Source organism: Artemia franciscana, chromosome 8 (assembly GCF_032884065.1).
Source record: "Artemia franciscana chromosome 8, ASM3288406v1, whole genome shotgun sequence".
NCBI classification, from domain to species: Eukaryota; Metazoa; Arthropoda; class Branchiopoda; order Anostraca; family Artemiidae; genus Artemia; species Artemia franciscana.
Genome location: NC_088870.1, coordinates 35516940 through 35535226, shown reverse-complemented (window position 1 = coordinate 35535226; position 18287 = coordinate 35516940). Strand labels below are relative to the sequence as shown.

Sequence of the window (18287 nt, the reverse complement as noted above, 5' to 3'; positions counted from 1 at the left end):
TGAAGTATCTATTAGAAGTTGTTGAGATGGATTTGAAGACAGGGGAAACTGACGCTCTGAAGAGAATACTCCTCTCATCTGTACATCTCTGACCTGAAAGAAATCATTTAGATTAAGCATTAAATGCGAGATGTGAGGGAAGTGTACTCCTTATTGGAAAAGATTTTGAGTAAAACAAATAAGAGATGGATTTGAAGACAGGGGAAACTGACGCTCTGAAGAGAGTACTCATCTCATCTGTACTTCCCTTGACCTAAACGAAAATATTTAACTTAAGCCTTAAATACGAGTTCTGAGGGAAGTGTACTCCTTATTGGAAAAGATCTTGATTAAAACAAATGAAAGACTGTATCCTTTACTCTCCTTATAAGAAGGGAAGAGAGCTTCTCACTACAAGGAATATTGGTCAGAAGAACTTTAAGTCAATGTTTTTAGTTTTATCCACTGCAGAGGGGTTGTAATTTTTATGGAAGAGACAACAATTCCCTTTTTTATGGTAGAAATAACGGACAAATAATAGTCAAAATTTTATACCTCCTGCAAACAAGAAATCTTTTTTTTTTAAGTTAATGATTTTTTGGATCATGCATGTAAAATCGCCTTCGATACATTAAAATTTTGGAATCAGTGATGATAGCAAGAGAATGGGGACAAACGGTAGTTTAACTGTATAGGAGTCCAATAGAATACTGTCAATTTTGCATCGTATTAATGTTGTGTTCTATTTATGGGTTGTAGATTTGGCTTATTTTAAATCAAACTGAAGGCAGTGATCAAAGAGCGTTTTGACTCTGGTTTTCAAGTTTGCTTTGAGGTGTCTAAAATATTTTTACCCATTGGAATTTTAAAAGAAAGTCTATTTGTATGTATATTTTATTTGTTCATAAATTGAGGCCGTGGCCTTTTGTAGATAAAATAGAATATGAATTAAGGAATTCACTTTTTAACCATTTTTTCAGGTTGTGAGCAGAGTTAAACTGTGGATAAAAAATAGAAACGTCAGCAAGTTTTCTTGAAAATTATATAAATTAGTATTTCTGACTTCATAAAATCGCATAAAAATACAAAAACACTTTTTCTTTCTCCATTTGTATTTAAAAGTTATTTTTCTTGGTAATAGGGAAAATTAATATTCTTAGGCTGAGAATAAAAACTTTAAGTGGTTCCGACATGTTTTTATAATTGTTCAAGGACCCTATTAACACTATATCCTTTGAATTACCAAGGACAGTAAAATGAAATTTAATTTTTTAAATTGGTGACGCAAAAACTTGTATACAAGCATAGACATCTTAAATAATTAGGGAAACTTGGAAAATTCATTTTAATTTAAAAGTCTTTCTTATGTAGCCATGTGGTTTATGTATCCCAATCTATTCAGAGCCTACCTCTTTACACCCTCATAGGAAGTTCCCATTTTCCTTAAATCTTGCTTTATGACATCCTCCAACCTCAAGATGGATGACCTGCTTTCGGTTTACCCCTAGAATGTTGGCCGAAAAGGAAAATCTTTGGCAATGTGTCATTCTTCATCCACAGAACATGCCCTAGCTATTTCAACCTTTCTCTCATTATAGCCCTAGAGTGCGGGATTGAGCCACAATTTTTGCACAGCCTCATCTTTGAAATAGGATCAGTTAATCGGGTACGTAAAAACAATCCTTGAGCAATTTCTCTGGAAAACAACTGTCAAATCTTCCTTTGTTTTTCAGAGCACCCATCCTTCAGACCATATTAGACCACTGTTCTCACTGTAGCTTCCAATGTACTAATCTTGGTTTGCTGACTTATCTTTCCATTCTTCCAAAAATTTTCAACTTTGAAAAAAAAAACACCCTAAGCCTTGGCTGTTTTACTTTCAATATCAACACGGCACTCACCGTCTTTACTAATAATACTGCCAACGTAAGTGTAGCTCTTGATCATCGTTTTTTTTTTTTTTTTTTTTTTTCAAGGGCACCTTTCGTCTTCACTTATTCCTAGACTTAGTGACTTAGTCTTCTTAACATTAATCGATTTTTTTTACCCAAAGGCACCTTTTCATCTCCACTTATTCCTAGCCTTAGTGACTCAGTCTTCATAACTTAAATTTCTAAACCTAATCTAGCGCTCTGAACTCGCAAAGCCTCTAAAAGTTCGTCGATATTGTTCACACATTCGTTGATTTTATTCTGGGATGTTAAAATCATCAGCCTTATACAAGTCCATGAAAATTGTTCTTCCCCATTTGATTCCATGTGCTCATTAAGACAGATTTCATCATAATTATCTATATAAACGGGAATAGAACACAATCCTGGTTAATTCCTGATTTAATACGAGACCAGCTACTAACCTCATTTCCTAGCCTAACTGCAGCAAAAACAATCACCTTATTGTTTTTGTCTGGTATATCATTCAAGGATAATAATTTACAAGACTGAGGACTGCATGTGACACAGGCACTTCTCAATTATTAACCTAAGAGAGAAAATTTGGTCGACACATCCTCTACCCTTGCAACTTTTAAAACTTTATCTAAAGCATTTCTATGGCTAAAAAGTATCATCATACTAAGTAATTTGTGGCCTATAGAAACCAAGCTAATTCCCTTATAATTAACACACCCACTCTTACCACATTTCTTATACAGAGGTTTAAGTAGGGTTTTCCTAAAATCGCTAGGTACTTCCCCTTTTTAAAAATCGTATTCATAATCCTCAGTAACTTATTTCTAACCTCAGAACCACCATATTTAATAAACTCATTGAACACCCTATCAGCACATGGGGCCTTATTGTTCTCTAATCCTTTTAGTACTGTCTCTAATTCTTCCTCATAGGACAAATCTTCCTGCACATCCGAGGTATCACAAACTTTTTAATTTTCCTCTTTATCTTTTCCTTTAACTCTTTCCCGGTTTCTTGGTTGCTAGTCCTATTATAATTAGGTAAATTTGATTATTTAGAGGTATTTCGCCATTATAATAATTCAGATTAGGATAGATAAATTTTGAATTTCATGATTTTCTTTTCTTTTTTTTTTATCCCCGGGCTCTTTTAATTGTTCTGGTGGTGGGACAAAAACTTCGTTTTCTTCCAACGATTTATCTAGTCCAGGTTTTTGATTTTCAGAGCTATGGTAGGCACGGACGACCTTATCCATGTCAAAATCTAAAACCCAATCGTCATCGCTACTATTTTCAAATTGTTTGGTTTGTTTTGCCTCGGCTTTTCTTTTGTCATTACGAAACACATATTGCCAAACATTTGTTTTTTTTTTTTAACAAAGGTATGGTAGGTATTGATGACCTTATCCATGTCAAAATCCCAAACCCAATCATTATTGGTTTCATTTTCAATTTTGACACGTTTTGATTCTTGCTGCCCAGGTTGATTTTCATTGACTCGCTCATATTTTCAGTGTCACATGTCTTCTAACCGTCTGTACCTTCTCTTTATTTCCATTTTTGACACGCTGCCGCTGTTCTTCTAATCGCGTGTGTTTTCCTCTTCATTTTATTATTGACTCGCTATCATACTCGGTGTCGCATATCTTTAAACCGTGTGTGTCTTTGCTCTTCATTTTCATTTTTGACACGCCGCCGCTTTTCTTTTTACCACGTGTGTCTTTGCTCTTCATTTTCATGTTTGACTCGCTGACTTATTCTGTATCGCGTGTCTTCTAAACGCCTGTGTCTTTGCTCTTCATTTTCATTTATGAAACGCTTTTATTGTTGTTTTTGCATATCTTCTAACCGCCCATGTCTTTGCTCTTCATTTTCATTTCTGACATGTTTTTTGGATTTGGATAATTTTCAGACAATTTAGCAAGGCCTTTGCCTTAGCTGCCCGTATTGGTATTGTCTCAATCGATGGTCCAGGTCGTCAACTTTCATATCTTATCACGTTTCAAAGTTCAGTTTTTGGCTCCAAAGAATCATCATTTATAGTAACTGTAACTGCAAATTTTCGTTTTTTGAGCTTTCCAGCAGCCATTATATTATATAAATAACCGATGCGTAGGAAACTCATCAATCTTATTTATGCTGTGCATGACATCATATACGAAAATGCTTATGTGATGTACTAACATAGTACATTGACGTTATTTGCAAAAAATAAAGTAAAATTTATCAACAAATTTTTTCAGGCTTCTGAGCTATCTAGTTCTTTTTTTATGCGAAAATATCCCAAGATACCAATTTTCCCGGAAAAATATGGAGCCGTTAACGAGTGAGATACATAGATATATAAATACATATACGATTATTGCTCGTTTATAAAGATAGTATATATATATATATTTATTTATATATATATATATATTGTTATTATGTTGCTAATCATTTCACTGATTCCAATTTATTTATAGGTTGAAGATTGGGATGAATTTGAAGGCAGTCCAAATAAGAAAGAGGAGCCCAAGATAACTTTTGCACAGGTTTGTAACTTACGGTGTAAAAAAGACCATAATATGTTTACTTTTCAAGTCTGAGTAGAAAAATAACTTTTATTGAGAAACAAGCAATGATTTGACTACATGTCAGCAAAATCATTTTTTACAGTTCCTTAAAAAAAAGCCTATAGAGCTTGCTAGCAGGAACAGTTTTGTTCAAATTTTTTTTTTATCTCCTGTCATATTTAAGAAAAAATGGAATACTCGCCCCTTTGTTATTGTCGCAAAAATAATGCAAGATTGTCAATTTCCTTATCTTACTATGTTGACAGGAATGTTTAGTGCCATCGATCTCAAAACAATTTGTTTGAACAAGTTTTCATTTTTATATTATCAAAATAAGTCATACTCAATTATAGTAAGGTATTCCCTTATTTCTTTTTTTTATTTATGTTTATAAGCTATAGGATGTCCAAAAAAAATAGCGTCCTAAAAGTTATGATGTTTGGTCGTTTTCCCTAATAAAAGATAATCCAAATAAAAAAATAAATATGCTTGGTCCAAATAAAAATAAAGAAAAATGTAAAGTTGAACACTATAGGTTTATGAAAGGTATTTTCAAGGGCTTTTCAAGGCAGTAAACTATTCGAAACTTATGCCCTTGACATTATAACAATTCATTACGTGATCTTGCCACAGTAACCTTCAGCAAAACCAAGTGCAAGGTTTGCCTAAGATTTTAAGGTACCTTAAAGAATCACCCTATCTCGTCCATTGTAGCTTTTTATGTTTGTGTGGCCAAACTATTGTAATTGATTGGAGTTCTTGCCATTTTTTGCAGAGCTTGGATGAGAGATCTGAATAAATGATGTAAGGCTAAAATCTGACACACACTTTCCTGGAAATCTTAGAAAGTCATTTAACTTCTCACTTTTTGTGCTGGAGATAGAGATATTCTGTTTTAATGAAACCTATATCACCAGAGAGCGTGAATTTAGTTTTTCGACTAGATGGAGCAGAATCGTCTTTTTGAAGTTCAAGAAAGTATAGTCTCTTAAAATGTTCTTGCAAAAAATGTTCTGTACGGGATTAAACCTGAAAACCTTTACCAGTAAGGTCCAGATGTTTCCATTACTCTAGCACAAGCTAACAAACTATATTATTTGAAAGGACATATGTTCTCCTTTACAGTAAACGCTAAAAATCAGTTGACATGAATTATCGCATGAGTAATTTGGGTGACTTGTGGTACCACCCGCCTTGATTGACAATCTCGCTGACAAAAGTGAAGTAAATTTCATCGTCTTTTTAGTCACATTTCACCGTTAAACCACAAATACTCGACAGCTTTCTATGTTAGCTGGTTCCCTGGGAGAATTAGATAATTTGCCTTTTGCCTTTGAGACGGTCAGCCAACGCTGAAGTTCGCCCAATGATTTTTAAGGTACTGTATCACCTAAAATAAAAATGTTTGTTAAAAGCAATAGTCAATGCATATTCAATTAAGCCGTCCTGGCTAAGTGGTTGGCGCGCTGTTATGAGAATTCTTGGTCCATGGGGCACGGGTTAAATCCCGGTTGTGACCATTTATTTGGTTTGGGACGGGGGTCAGTGGCATGATTCTGTAAGATCAGCCAGAGTCGACCCAGCTCTAAATGGGTACCTGGAGAAATCTGGGGAAGTTAAGCAGGAATGGTATGTGAAAGCACAGGATGGTTGGTCCTTAGCCCCTTATTGCACTTTCTGATTGAAGGGCCATGAAATGGACATCAGCACCGCCGGTTTGGACCTTAAGAGTCTAGTGCTGTTTTACTTACTTACTATATTCAGTTAACGTCAGCCACTGCCTTACTTTTTTCAACTTTGTCCATAAGCTATACAATATCGTAAAAAAAACTGCTGTTGAAAAATTTACGCTAAAGTTATTTACTGTTTTATATAGTAGAAATGAGAGAAAGAGTCAAAATTTAGCGGAGAGAGCGGGACGTTGAGGAGGGAACAGTCCCTTTCATAAACGGAGTAATTTCTGTTCGTTTTAAGTTTTAATGTCGCTCCTTACTTTCAGTTAAAAAAAATTGTTTTTTTATTTAATTTTATTTACAAGGCGCGAAAAAAAAATGTAAAATCAAGATATTAAAATGTTTTTTTTCTAATTTTATATGTTTGAGTTTGGGAATCCCTTTTCTTAAAAAAAAATTGTCTGTTTTCTTTATTTCTTATGGTCTCAACCCAATGAGAAATAAGCTGAATTTGGATTATTAGGTTTGGTAGGAGACTTGATTCAAGTTATGAATTTTCCTTAATTTTTTAATATAACGATTGAAAAACAATTGATATTTCTGTCGATTCTGAATAAGTACATTCAATTCATGTCAGATATCAAACAGTTCGTTGTAACGAACTGTAGTAAGGAGCGATCCGGCTCAATAGTAACCAAATCTCTAAAAAACGGAACTTTGATACCAATAGTTACATCAAAAGAATCGCATTTTAATGCTGATTTTAAATATTTAAGTTTCATCATGTTTAGTCTTATCCATCAAAAGTTACGAGTCTGAGAAAATTTGCCCTATTTTAGAAAATAGGGGGAAACGCCCCCTAAAAGTCATAGAATCTTAACGAAAATCACACCATCAGATTCAGCGTATCAGAGAACCTTACTGTTCAAGTTCCAAGCTCCTATATACAAAAATGCGGAATTTTGCCAGAAGACAAATCACGGATGCGTGTTAATTTTTTTTTTTTTTTTTTTTTTTTTTTTTTTTTTTTTTTTTTTAGGGGTGATCGTATCGACCCAGTGGTCCTAAATTTGCGAGAGGGCTCATTCGAACGGAAATGAAAAGTTCTATTGCCCTTTTTAAGTGACCATAAGAATTGGAGGGCACCTAGGCCCCCTCCCACGCTCATTTTTCCCCAAAGTCGTCGGATCAAAATTCTGAGATAGCCATTTTATGCAGCATAATCGAAAAACCGTATAACTATGTCTTTGGGGACGACTTACTCCCCACAGTCCCCGTGGGAGGGGCTGCAAGTTACAAATTTTGACCAGTGTTTGCATATACTAATGTTTATTGGGAAGTGTACTGACGTTTTCAAGGTGTTTTTTGGTTGGAAGGGGGGTTGAGAAGACGGGGTTATGTGGGGGAACTTTCCATGGTGGAATTTGTCATGGGGGAAGAGAATTTCAATGAAGGGGGCACGGGATTTTCTAGCATTATTTGAAAAAACAATGAAAAAATAAATATGAAAAGTTTTGTACGAATATAGAAGTTTGTTACGTAAGCTAGTTCGTAAGTTACGTATATTTTTTACTAATGAAAACGTTCGTAAAAAACTAAAAGTTCTACTTGCCTTTTTAAGTACCCAAAAAATTGGAGGGCAACTGGGCCTCCTCTCCCTCATTTTTTCTCAAAATCATTCGATCAAAGCTATGGGAAAGTCATTTAGCCAAATAAATAAATATGCAAATTTCGCTTTAATTATTCATCTGCCGAGAGCCGAAATCAAAACATGGGTTAACTAAAAAACGTTCAGAAATTAAATAAAAAAAAAACAAGTTTTTTTTAACTGAAATTAAGGAGCGACATTAAAACTTAAAACGAACAGAAATTACCCCGTATTTGAAAGGGGCTGCTCCCTCTTCGACGCCCTGTTCTTTACGCTAAAGTTTTTATTGTTTTAAAAAGTAGAGTTGAGAGAAAGAGTCAAACTTTAGCGCAAAGAGCAAGGCGTTTAAGAGGGAACAGCCCCTTTCATATATGGGGTAATTTCTGTTCGTTTTAAGTTTTAATGTCGCTCCTTACTTTCAGTTTAAAAAACTTGTTTTTTTTATTTAATACCAGTTAGAAATAACTTGCAGTTGAAAATGTGTTTGAAAAAGGTGTTTTTTTCTTTTAATTCCTATATTTGCGGCGCCAGGCATAATAAAATATCTGACTTGTTGCTTGTCTTTTATCGGGGTTTTAGATGACTTTTGAATCTTCTTTTGAGAGAACATCGAATGAAGCCGTTCTTCAAATACTCTGTTCTCGGCATGCCAACCTCAAATAATTGGACCGAGTTGTGTGCCTTTTTGTCGGCCTTGTTGGCTCGACAGTTGGGGCCACAATACGAGAAAGCTCTAGAGAAGGAGGTGAATTTAAGTACTTGTAGAAAACAAGTATGGTACTTAAAAATTAATTAATAAATATGCATTTACTTTTGAGTGGTATACCCAAGCTACTAAAATTTACATACCTGGAATACTTTTCAAAAAAGAATATTTCGTGCTGTTTAGAAAAAAGGGTTAAGAAAAAATTTTTTGTTCACAAAATTTTCAAACTTCGAGCCCCTATATTAAAGCTCCCCTTCAAGAGTTCCAACTTCACTTTTTTCATTGTGGACCGAAAGGAATGGGAATACATCCAGATAGCATAACTTTTAACTTTTTATGCTTTAAATTGGCTTTCGAAAATTTTTTTGATGTATTTAGTTTTTTTTTATATTTACGTTTTAGCCCTACTTTATTAAGATTTTGTACGTATTAATTATAAAACTGATATATGTAAAGTTTTTCTCCATAAGTAGAAAAAATTAATAATTATTAAAAAAATGTTTAAATAATAATTGAGGAAACTGTGATTAAAAATAGAACTTGATGTTATAATCTTATGAGTTGGTTAGAATGAAAAGTCACAATTCAAATTTTTCAGTCTGTAAAAAAAAAAAAATGTCTGAATTCTAACATATTTGAAACATGGCTTCTGATTTCAAAGTCAAATGGTTAGTTCAAACATACTGGTAAGGGGCTGTGCTAGCCTGTAAAAATGATCAATGAAAAATAACGTAGTGATAACCTGAGGTAGGGGCATTTAACACTGAAAAAATGCGCTCCAAATCCTTAGGTGGCTTACAATAGCCCCTCCCCTGTTTTTGTTTCTGTGAATTCTATTTATCTTGTTCCGTATTAGGAAATGCCTGCCATGAGTGTAAAAGCAGGACTGAAACGGTTAGCTACATGTCCTCCTATTTGATGAAAAAGTCCGCAATAATGTTTGTCTAGGCCTTGCAACTCTTTTTCAGGCTGGGGGGGGGGGGCTAAGACCAGTACATCTTCGCTTACCCTAGGTAAAATATCATCATTTCCAGACTGTTATGTGGCTGTTTTGAAGAAGAACTATGAGCGATCTCCAACTTGTGTTTGCCAAGAATGGAGATTGGGTTGGGACTGAGTTTGAAACAGTAGCTACCAAGTTTCCTTTTCACGAGTGGATTTTCTTTTTTTTGTGTTACACCTATAAAACATAATAGAAGATATAAAGCAAAATAGAAGACCAGTGCTTGTCATTTTAACATCGTAAACCTTTGTACAGGTAAAACCTGCTGTAGCTGGCCTTTTAGGAAGGCTCACTTGAGCAGTTATAAGAGGAATTCGGAGTGACGATGTTTGTTAATAATAAATAAACATAGTACACGTACAACGATGGATAAGGTTGGCTTGCAAAGGGAATTGTTGCATCGGGCAAAGCTAAAACATAGGCCAAATCTTGTTGTAGGCCATGGCGGGCTCCAAAGTATATTTAAAATCGTATCAAAAAACTTCAATCAAGCATCTGTTTGTTTACAGAGCTATTCGTTTCAAGGATAAGGTACCTTGCTTTGTCATTTACCTTAGAGAGCAGTGCCAGAAACGAAGAAAAGGCTGACATCCACGAAGAAGAGCAATAAGAGATAAAAGACTGTTGGTTTACTAAGTGAACCAGTGCACCGGATGAAGCTAAAACACATGCCAAATCTTGTTGTAGGCCGTGGCGGGCTCCAAAGAATATTTAAAATTGTGTCAGGTTTAATTTGTTGCATTTAGTACTAGAAACTTCAAATATATTCCTTTATCAAACCGTTGAAAAGACTAGTCAGGTTTTTCCATCAGAATTCTTACACTTTATAACATAACAGCACTTCACCATTTCAACACGAGTTAATACTTTAAATTTTATTGCGAAACGCAAGCATTTCGTATCGATCACCTTAAATCCCTAAAAAGTCACATGGTCAACCCTCAGTTCAGTTATGGTTTTATTAAAACAGCTTTATCTGCTCTTAAGTGTTGTAAACTACGATCCTCTTCGATATCTAATGGCACAACAAAACTACAAAATGTTTTTTCTCACAGTTGAATCCCCTTCCTGTAACGGCTGACTCAACCCCTCCCTCCCGTTCTTCTGTCTTGAATAAAATTTTGATGGTTCCCAACTCCCTCTGTCGTTCGCGCGATCGTGTCACAGTTGATTTTCTTCGTGTCCCTTCTGAATATTTAACGATCAAAAGACCAACAAATGACGTGTTCTATTCCTAATGGGATGATCCCTCACACTCCCCAGAGGTGCTTTTTTACAATCCTAGTTATTATTATTTTTATCTTCCTTTTTATTTTTTTAGGTACCACATCATTTACGGCCTAATTGGGACAGTTTTGTTTTGGAATTATTGATATTAGCTGGCCTAGTTGTCTACTTCATTAATTTCTTCCTTGGGCGGTCAAAAAATCAAAGGATTACAAGCATGTGGCTAGAAGTGAATAGAACTGTTTTGGATGAAAATTTCAGCCTTATTGGTGAGATTATTTATATCGTTTTAGCATTGCAAATTAAGTGCTAAAACAGCACAAAATATTTTTCTGCCTATTTCTGTATATTTTAAGGATCTGTGACAATGGTTCTCAATGTGCTTATTTCATGTTGCACCTAGAAATACCCAGCAATTTTGAGCATACCCAGTCCCCAAAAAAAAATTATACGCTGATAAAAATAAGAGTTTATGGATGAATTTTGTTTTATCTATCAATAATTTATGCTAAATAAATGATGACAAAAAAACAAGTGTATTTTTGTCTGCATATACTTAAATTTCGAGTTGTGCTGTTCTAACGGCGCTTTCACACTACGTTGAAGAACCTTACACACTAACATAATTTAAAAGTTTAAGTTACAGAAAGTAATTTTTATAGAGCGAACTTCTCCGCAATGTAGGTACTAACAAGTAGACTTGAGCTCTTTATAGAAAATTAAGATAAAAGATTATGCAGTAAGTATCTACATTAAAAACTTTAGATACAATGAAAGTTTTTTTTTTTATAAAATAAATTTTTCTAATTCGAACACCTGCCAAACAAGAAATGCATTTTCAAAAGGCATCTATGTCGCAAAAATCAAACTTAAATTATAACATATTTTGTTCAATTTTTCGTTTGATTTTCCCCGTAACAGTTTAAAACTTCTGTAGCTTATAACTAAAGTAAAAAAAGAAATAAGTTATGTAAGTATATTTTGCCATTTGAAAACACTTAGCTCTTTTTGAGTTCTTACGATCTTGCTGTCTATCCCACAAAAATCCTACAAAGAAGGAATGGGTTAAGCAAAAAGGGTTGGTAAGGTCTCAGTGTCCTTGCTAGCCAAACTTTCAGTAACATCTATAGCCTAGTTAGGGCTCGGGAACATATTTTAAGTTGCTATCTTCACCTCTCCTCTAGAATTAACTTCCTACAGGCTCAGTAAACTGTTTTGCTTTATAAATATTCTCTCCATAGCTTCCCTAATAGGTAGCCTTGAAATATAAAGACTTTAACCTATTCGAGTGCAGATGAGTACAACTGACTTTAATGTGAATAAAATTGCCATTAAACAACTGAAATCTTCATCTAGTATCACTCACTTTTCTAATAGAATTTAGTAAAGAACAAACCACAGTGAATCAGGCGGTATTGTCAAATGATACCCTGTCAAAGGATACGTGTGGTATATGATTCTTGTATATGGAGATACAGTTTTGTCAGAGTTGATATTTTTTATTGCATGTTTGTTACTTTAGATAAGGCTCTAAATTTAAAATTTTCTTTCAAATGATCTCTTAAACAATTCTCTATGATGTTTCAGCGCCCCACTAGCGGTGACGAAAAAAAGGAAGACCCACTACTGCATTGCATGCGAAAAGTTTTTTTTTTTTTTTCAAGATTAGGGACTGTATTTCTCCTAAATTGAGTTTTTGGCTATGATGACTCCAATTGTCTTTTTTTTTCACAAATGTATTTTCGCAACAAACTTTTATCATTAAGATTAATAAAAATAATAGTTGCCATTCCTAAATCTGATTAAAATGGCTCACCTGATGGTTTATTTTACAGTCATTCTTAAATTTCCGGTTACTACAGGCTATGGTTCGAATTTTATAGGGTTGCTTTTAATGAGGCAACCATATTTTTGCATTATGAATGTTTAAATTACATTATGGGAAAGTCTAAACTTTTCTTAGAAAGCCTTTCAGAGCTTGAATTTTTACCTCCATCCCTCACTATTTATTTTATATCAGTTTTCTCATGGTGATTTTCTGGGATGACATGGAGGTTCTATCGCTTCTACGCTAGCATATTGTGAAACGATTTTCTTCAGTGGGCAGGGTCATGGTTAACATAACATAACTTAACAAATTGGCATAGAGAATGTATTATGATAAGCCGCTTAATGTTATTTATATGAAATTAATTATGAATTATGAAATTAATAATGAAATTAATATGAAATTAATAATTATGAAATTAATAATGAAATTTTATAGCGTATGCCCCTTATCAAGGCCTATCAGAATCCCAACGTAATGGGTTGAGTGGTTCTGTTAATTGGGTTAATGGGTGTTGTTTACAATCTTATGGAAACAACGTTCTAAGTGCCCTTGTTTGACAACCTACTGTTAACAAGAGCATCAGTTTTTATTTCGGTATTTTCACTTGACACATCAGTGTCAAGTGAAAAATTGTTTTTCAACTGTAATTGCTTTTTAAGTTTTGTTATTTAATTTGAGATATGCAGGACGACTAATTTGAACAAAAAAAACCACTGATCAATGACATCCCCGTGCAGTCCCAAGGAAATTTAATGGCTATTAAGCTTTAATATTGTTGGTGACAAGCCGAAACTATATTTTGTTCTCAAAGATGTTACAAGAGAAGGAAAAACTTAATAACTCTGACAGAAAAGGAACTATATTTGCATAATAGTACCGGGTTTTACTGAACTCCACATTACCATTAGAACTGTTAAATGTGATAGTTTGTGCTCAAAACGCTCTTCTGCTGGTAGCATGTTTTGATTTGTGTGGACCTACTCTCTCAGAAATGTAAAAATCCTCTGAGCTATGGCAATGACAGTGGTTAGTAAAGCTTTGAAATGTGGGCCGCTCAGAAGCCAGATGAGTATTTGGAATGTTTACCAGAGGAGTTGTCTAGGGATATTTTTAGGTACCCGTTTAACTGACCGTATGTCAAACAACAATGTGTACCATCAGCTTGTACAGCTTCTTGTTTCAGTGGTTTTATCGCACTTTTTATGCTTATAATGAAAGAAAGGTTGACATGGCTAGGACAAGATTTACGGATGAACGACAACATTAAGATTATTCTAGTATTCTAAAAGTTTTATTAGTTCTTACTCTTTTCTTCTTTCCTTTGAAAGAGGGATAATTACCATGTTTGATGGTTTGTTGAGTTGCGCAGTTTCCATTTATCACTCGTATGGGAGATGGACGTGTGTGATCCATTTCTCATTTGTATCTTGTACGTTCTACATCGTAGATTAGTGAGATAAATTGTGACTGACGAATAATTTCACAGAAAATTAGACTATGTTAGAGGCAAAAACGGAAAGTTGTCATGCTCCGTTGTTTTTACTGATCATCAGCAATAGGCTTTCTTTTTAAAATCTTGTTTGTGGGTTTTCTCTTCTGTTTTTCCTTCTTAAAAGTTTTTTACTTGGTAACTTTGGGACCGAGTATGTTTTCTTTCGTAAATCATATTGGCCTGTCATAGCAAAGCATAAAAACCGAGAATGGAGTTCTTGTAAGCCTAACGAATATACTGGACGAAACAAGATGAATATTTCGGGGGGACAACCGCTTCCCTTCTTCAGCTCTATATGATAAAGTTTCAAGGAAGCGTGTTCACATTTTTCGAACATTAATACAGACGAGACAAACTGGATAAAATAAAATAACAAATACAAACAAAGCGGAAGGTAGAAAGAAAAAGAAATAAAATCCAAATTGGAAGACTTAAAAAACCTAACAACGACAAATAAAATCAGCATTAACAGAATTAAAAACTTCAAAAGCCATAAAACCTACTTTTTGGCGAATTTAAAATAGGGTTGATCCAATAAAAGAAAAAAACGGGCTCCTGCATGACTGTAGATAAACACTTCTGCTTTCCATACTAAAACTGTTTTGATAAATGTTTTTTCCATTTTCAGTGTCGGATGAGTCTTTATGGATAATATGTCGTATTTTTTGAAAGCAGAAAAATTATGTAAAGAAGACTTCTTTTAGTGTGACAATAAGTCTTTTACTGACTTAGATCGATCACTTTAGTCTTAGCTTTTAATGTTGTTCTAATTGTGGCGGATGTGATACACATAAAAATTAACCACGCTGAAAATTTATAAATCCTACGTCAATGCAGTCATATTATATATCAGAGGGACCAGGTCCGCGTCATCAATTCTACAGGAGCCTGTTAATATATTAAACCCCAAGCACTCTAGACGCATTAAAGACTTTAGATAGTTTGTTTTTGTTTCAAACACCCAGCTGCTCAACCCCGCGTAGTAGCATCTTCATTCAATAGTTATGGCAATCAAGTTTCCAATATGACATGGCATATACTAAGGATATCTCCAAATACTCCTACAAAAGAGACATTTGACTCTGAACATCTTTATTTCTGATAATCCCTTTCAAACAAATGTTCGAGACGTCCCCGTCTGGAGGCAGATTCTATTGGAATGAATGGACTCTGCTAACTGTTTCCTACAAGATGGTGATATTTCTCTCGATCTTTCTTTTTCACTAGCACACACCCAGGTCACCTTGAGACAGTAGGTCTTAGTACTCAACGCTACACCAACTTCAGCAGAAGCCGTAAGTCAAGATAGTGAAACCAGAAGGGGGATAGATACGAGAGAGGTGCTTTTTAGGTTCATTAATTATTTATAATAATTAGAGTAATTGATGAAGTTTACGGAAATCTTAATACAAAAACTATTCTTCATGTATGCGTTAAAATTGAATTGGACTACCACTAACTGATCTAATATTTATTACAGGGGATGATGGGAAATTAGACATAGAAAATCCAGGCTTTATCAAGGATGCTGAACATCTTTATAGTCTTTGGTGTAGTGGAAGAGTATGCTGCGAAGGAATGCTTGTTGAACTTAAACTTTTGAAGGTAGGCTACTCTTTTTATTATAGACTTTATCCCCACTCCCATAAAATCATGTTTAAAAAACCAAGTTTAAAAAAAAGTTAAGAAAAACTAATAGTACCATGTCATGAGAACACATAACAAACTAAAACTGCACTAAATGCGAACCAAAAGATTATGTCATAACTGATTTTATTTTTTCAGTATTTGAATATAGTTGTTTTGGATCATACAGAAAGAAGTAACTCAGATGAGCATTTGATTGTTTTTGTTTTGTTTTTAGTTGAATGGTGCTTTTTTAGTTATTTTTCTTCTTTTTTTAAGTTCAAACGCTTTGATATTGACAATTTCTGTTTTCTGCTTGCACTGAGGACGCATTGTTGTTTATACAGGCGGAATATTGGCCGTTTGTTTTTCTTTCTTTAGTTCTGCTGGCCAATGGTATTGTTTCCCATAATCTTTCATTTTGTTATGGAGAGGGGGCGCCGTGTCATGAGAACACAAAATAAACTAAAACTGCACTAAATGCGAACCAAAAGATTATGTTATAACTGATATTTCTTTTTTTCAGTATTTGAATGTAGTTATGTTTTGGATCAAACAGAAGTAACTCAGATGGGCTTTTGTTTGTTTTTTGTTTGGTTTTTATTTCAAAGTGCTTTATTGTTTTTTAGCTATTTTGATCTTTTTGAAGTTCAAACGCTTTGATATTTGACAGTTTCTGTTTTCTGCTTGCACTGAGGACGCATTGTTGTTTATACAGGCGGAATATTGGCCGTTTATTTTTCTGTTTTTAGTTCTGTCGACTAATGGTATTGTTTCTCATGATCCTTTATCTTGTTCTGGATAGGGGGCGCTGAATTTAGTGTTGTTTTATCTTAATTATGAAAGGGTTTGTCGATAAGAAAAAGGGTGATAAAATTCAAAATATTCGCTCAAAAATGCAGTTTAAAGAAGGCAAATGTGTAAAAAAAAAAAGATTTCCAATTTATTTGTCGGAAAACAAATTTGCCTACTCATTCTAAATGGAAGATAATAATTAATTTTTCTTCTTCTTTATTCTAGCGTCAAGACTTGGTATCAATTATTCAATACATGTTGAAGCCAAAAGAGGATACAATTCAGATGACTGTTAAATTAGATGACATGGATTCATTTGTAATGTGTTTAGCAAAGAAAAAAGTTGCATCGGTTTTTTCCAAAGACATGACTGATATTGTGAGTTATAATAAAACATTTATTCTATGTTGGATAGTTGTTTTTAAGATTTAAACTAAAAATTTATTTTAACTAGATTTTTCTTGGATTGTTGCTTATATTATTTTGAGATTTTGATCTCATAGTTTTATTTAGTTTATTTCTATTTTGCCTTAAAAAGTAAGAAAGCATTAGTCGCTCTAACACAACCAGGGCTTCAACTTTGAATATCCTTAATCTTTTCAATTGTAATATGTTTAGCAAAGAAGTAGCAGAAATAATATATTTACCAAAGATGCTACTGATAATACCGGTCATATTTTTAATCATTTATTTTATTTGAGTTTCTGTTTTCATTGAAATATTTATTTGCAGTATCGAGTATTCGATGCTCGATATTTGCAGTATCGAGTATTCGATGCTCGATATTTGCAGTATCGAGTATTCGATGCTCGATATTTGCAGTATTGAGTTTTCGTTTAGCAAAGAAGTAGCAGAAATAATATATTTACCAAAGATGCTACTGATAATACCGGTCATATTTTTAAGCATTTGTTTTATTTGAGTTTCTGCGTTCATTGAGATATTTATTTGCAGTGTCGAGTATTCGCTTAAATTCATTTAGTTGTTTGCCTGTAAATTTATTTTATTTACATGCTCATTTTTGTTTTATTATATTGTGATGAAATATTTATCTATTTGTTTTCTTTTGCGTTAAAAAAAGAAAACAAGAAACAAAAATACTAAAAATACTAAAAACACAAACACTGCTAAAACTGCTCTAAACAACTTATTTAAGACCCAACTATAGTAGAATTTCAAAATGATTTGAAGTAACGAGAAATTCAAGAAAAAGGTGACTAGGGAATAGTTAAACTGAAAAATCCCTAACATTCATTGGAGGAGGAAGCCACACTTGGTGGGGCCTGGCAATGACCAAGCGAGGTACCGTAGTTTTTTCCTGTGTGAATATCCATCAAGAAGTTCAATCTTCTTAGTAAGTAAGTAAAAAACAAACAGTTTTTTAAACTGAAAGTAAGGAGTAAAATCAATACTTAAAACGAACAGAAATTATTATATATATGAGGGGGATGCTCCCTCCTCAATACATTGCTCTTCTCGCTAAAGTTTTTTAGTGTTTAAAAGAAAAAAAACTTTTCAGTGTTCTAATTAAACAGCCCTTGTGTTTCAAGAGATGTTCTTAACGGATTGGGATAAAAATTCAAACATTGACGAAAAAGTTGAGTTATTAAGAAAGAGGTAGCCCTGATATACCTAGTAATTCCCGTTCGTTTTAAGTTTTGATGTTGCTCCTTACTTTTAGGTTGAAAAACTGAAAATAATTTGATTTCTGATCGTTTTTTATATTACACAAGGTAAACCTGTTCCCCTACCATGGAAAATCCCTTCCCCCCATGAAAAATATCTCTATGGAAAGTTCCTTCCACGTAAATTACCCAGTCCCCACCATGAACCCCCCCCCTAC

At 33.8% G+C, this 18287-nt stretch overlaps 1 protein-coding gene across 3 annotated transcripts in view; it reads left to right on the top strand.

Annotated features, from left to right (window-relative positions):
• Window positions 1-18287, top strand: part of LOC136030351 (PAT complex subunit CCDC47-like) — a 44100-nt gene that overhangs the window by 9505 nt on the left and 16308 nt on the right. For all 3 annotated transcript variants that reach the window (XM_065709268.1, XM_065709269.1, XM_065709267.1), the window contains exons 3-6: window positions 4354-4422; window positions 10795-10969; window positions 15504-15628; window positions 16670-16822. In XM_065709268.1, coding sequence (XP_065565340.1) covers window positions 4354-4422; window positions 10795-10969; window positions 15504-15628; window positions 16670-16822 — 522 coding nt within the window. The remainder of the gene's footprint in view (window positions 1-4353; window positions 4423-10794; window positions 10970-15503; window positions 15629-16669; window positions 16823-18287) is intronic.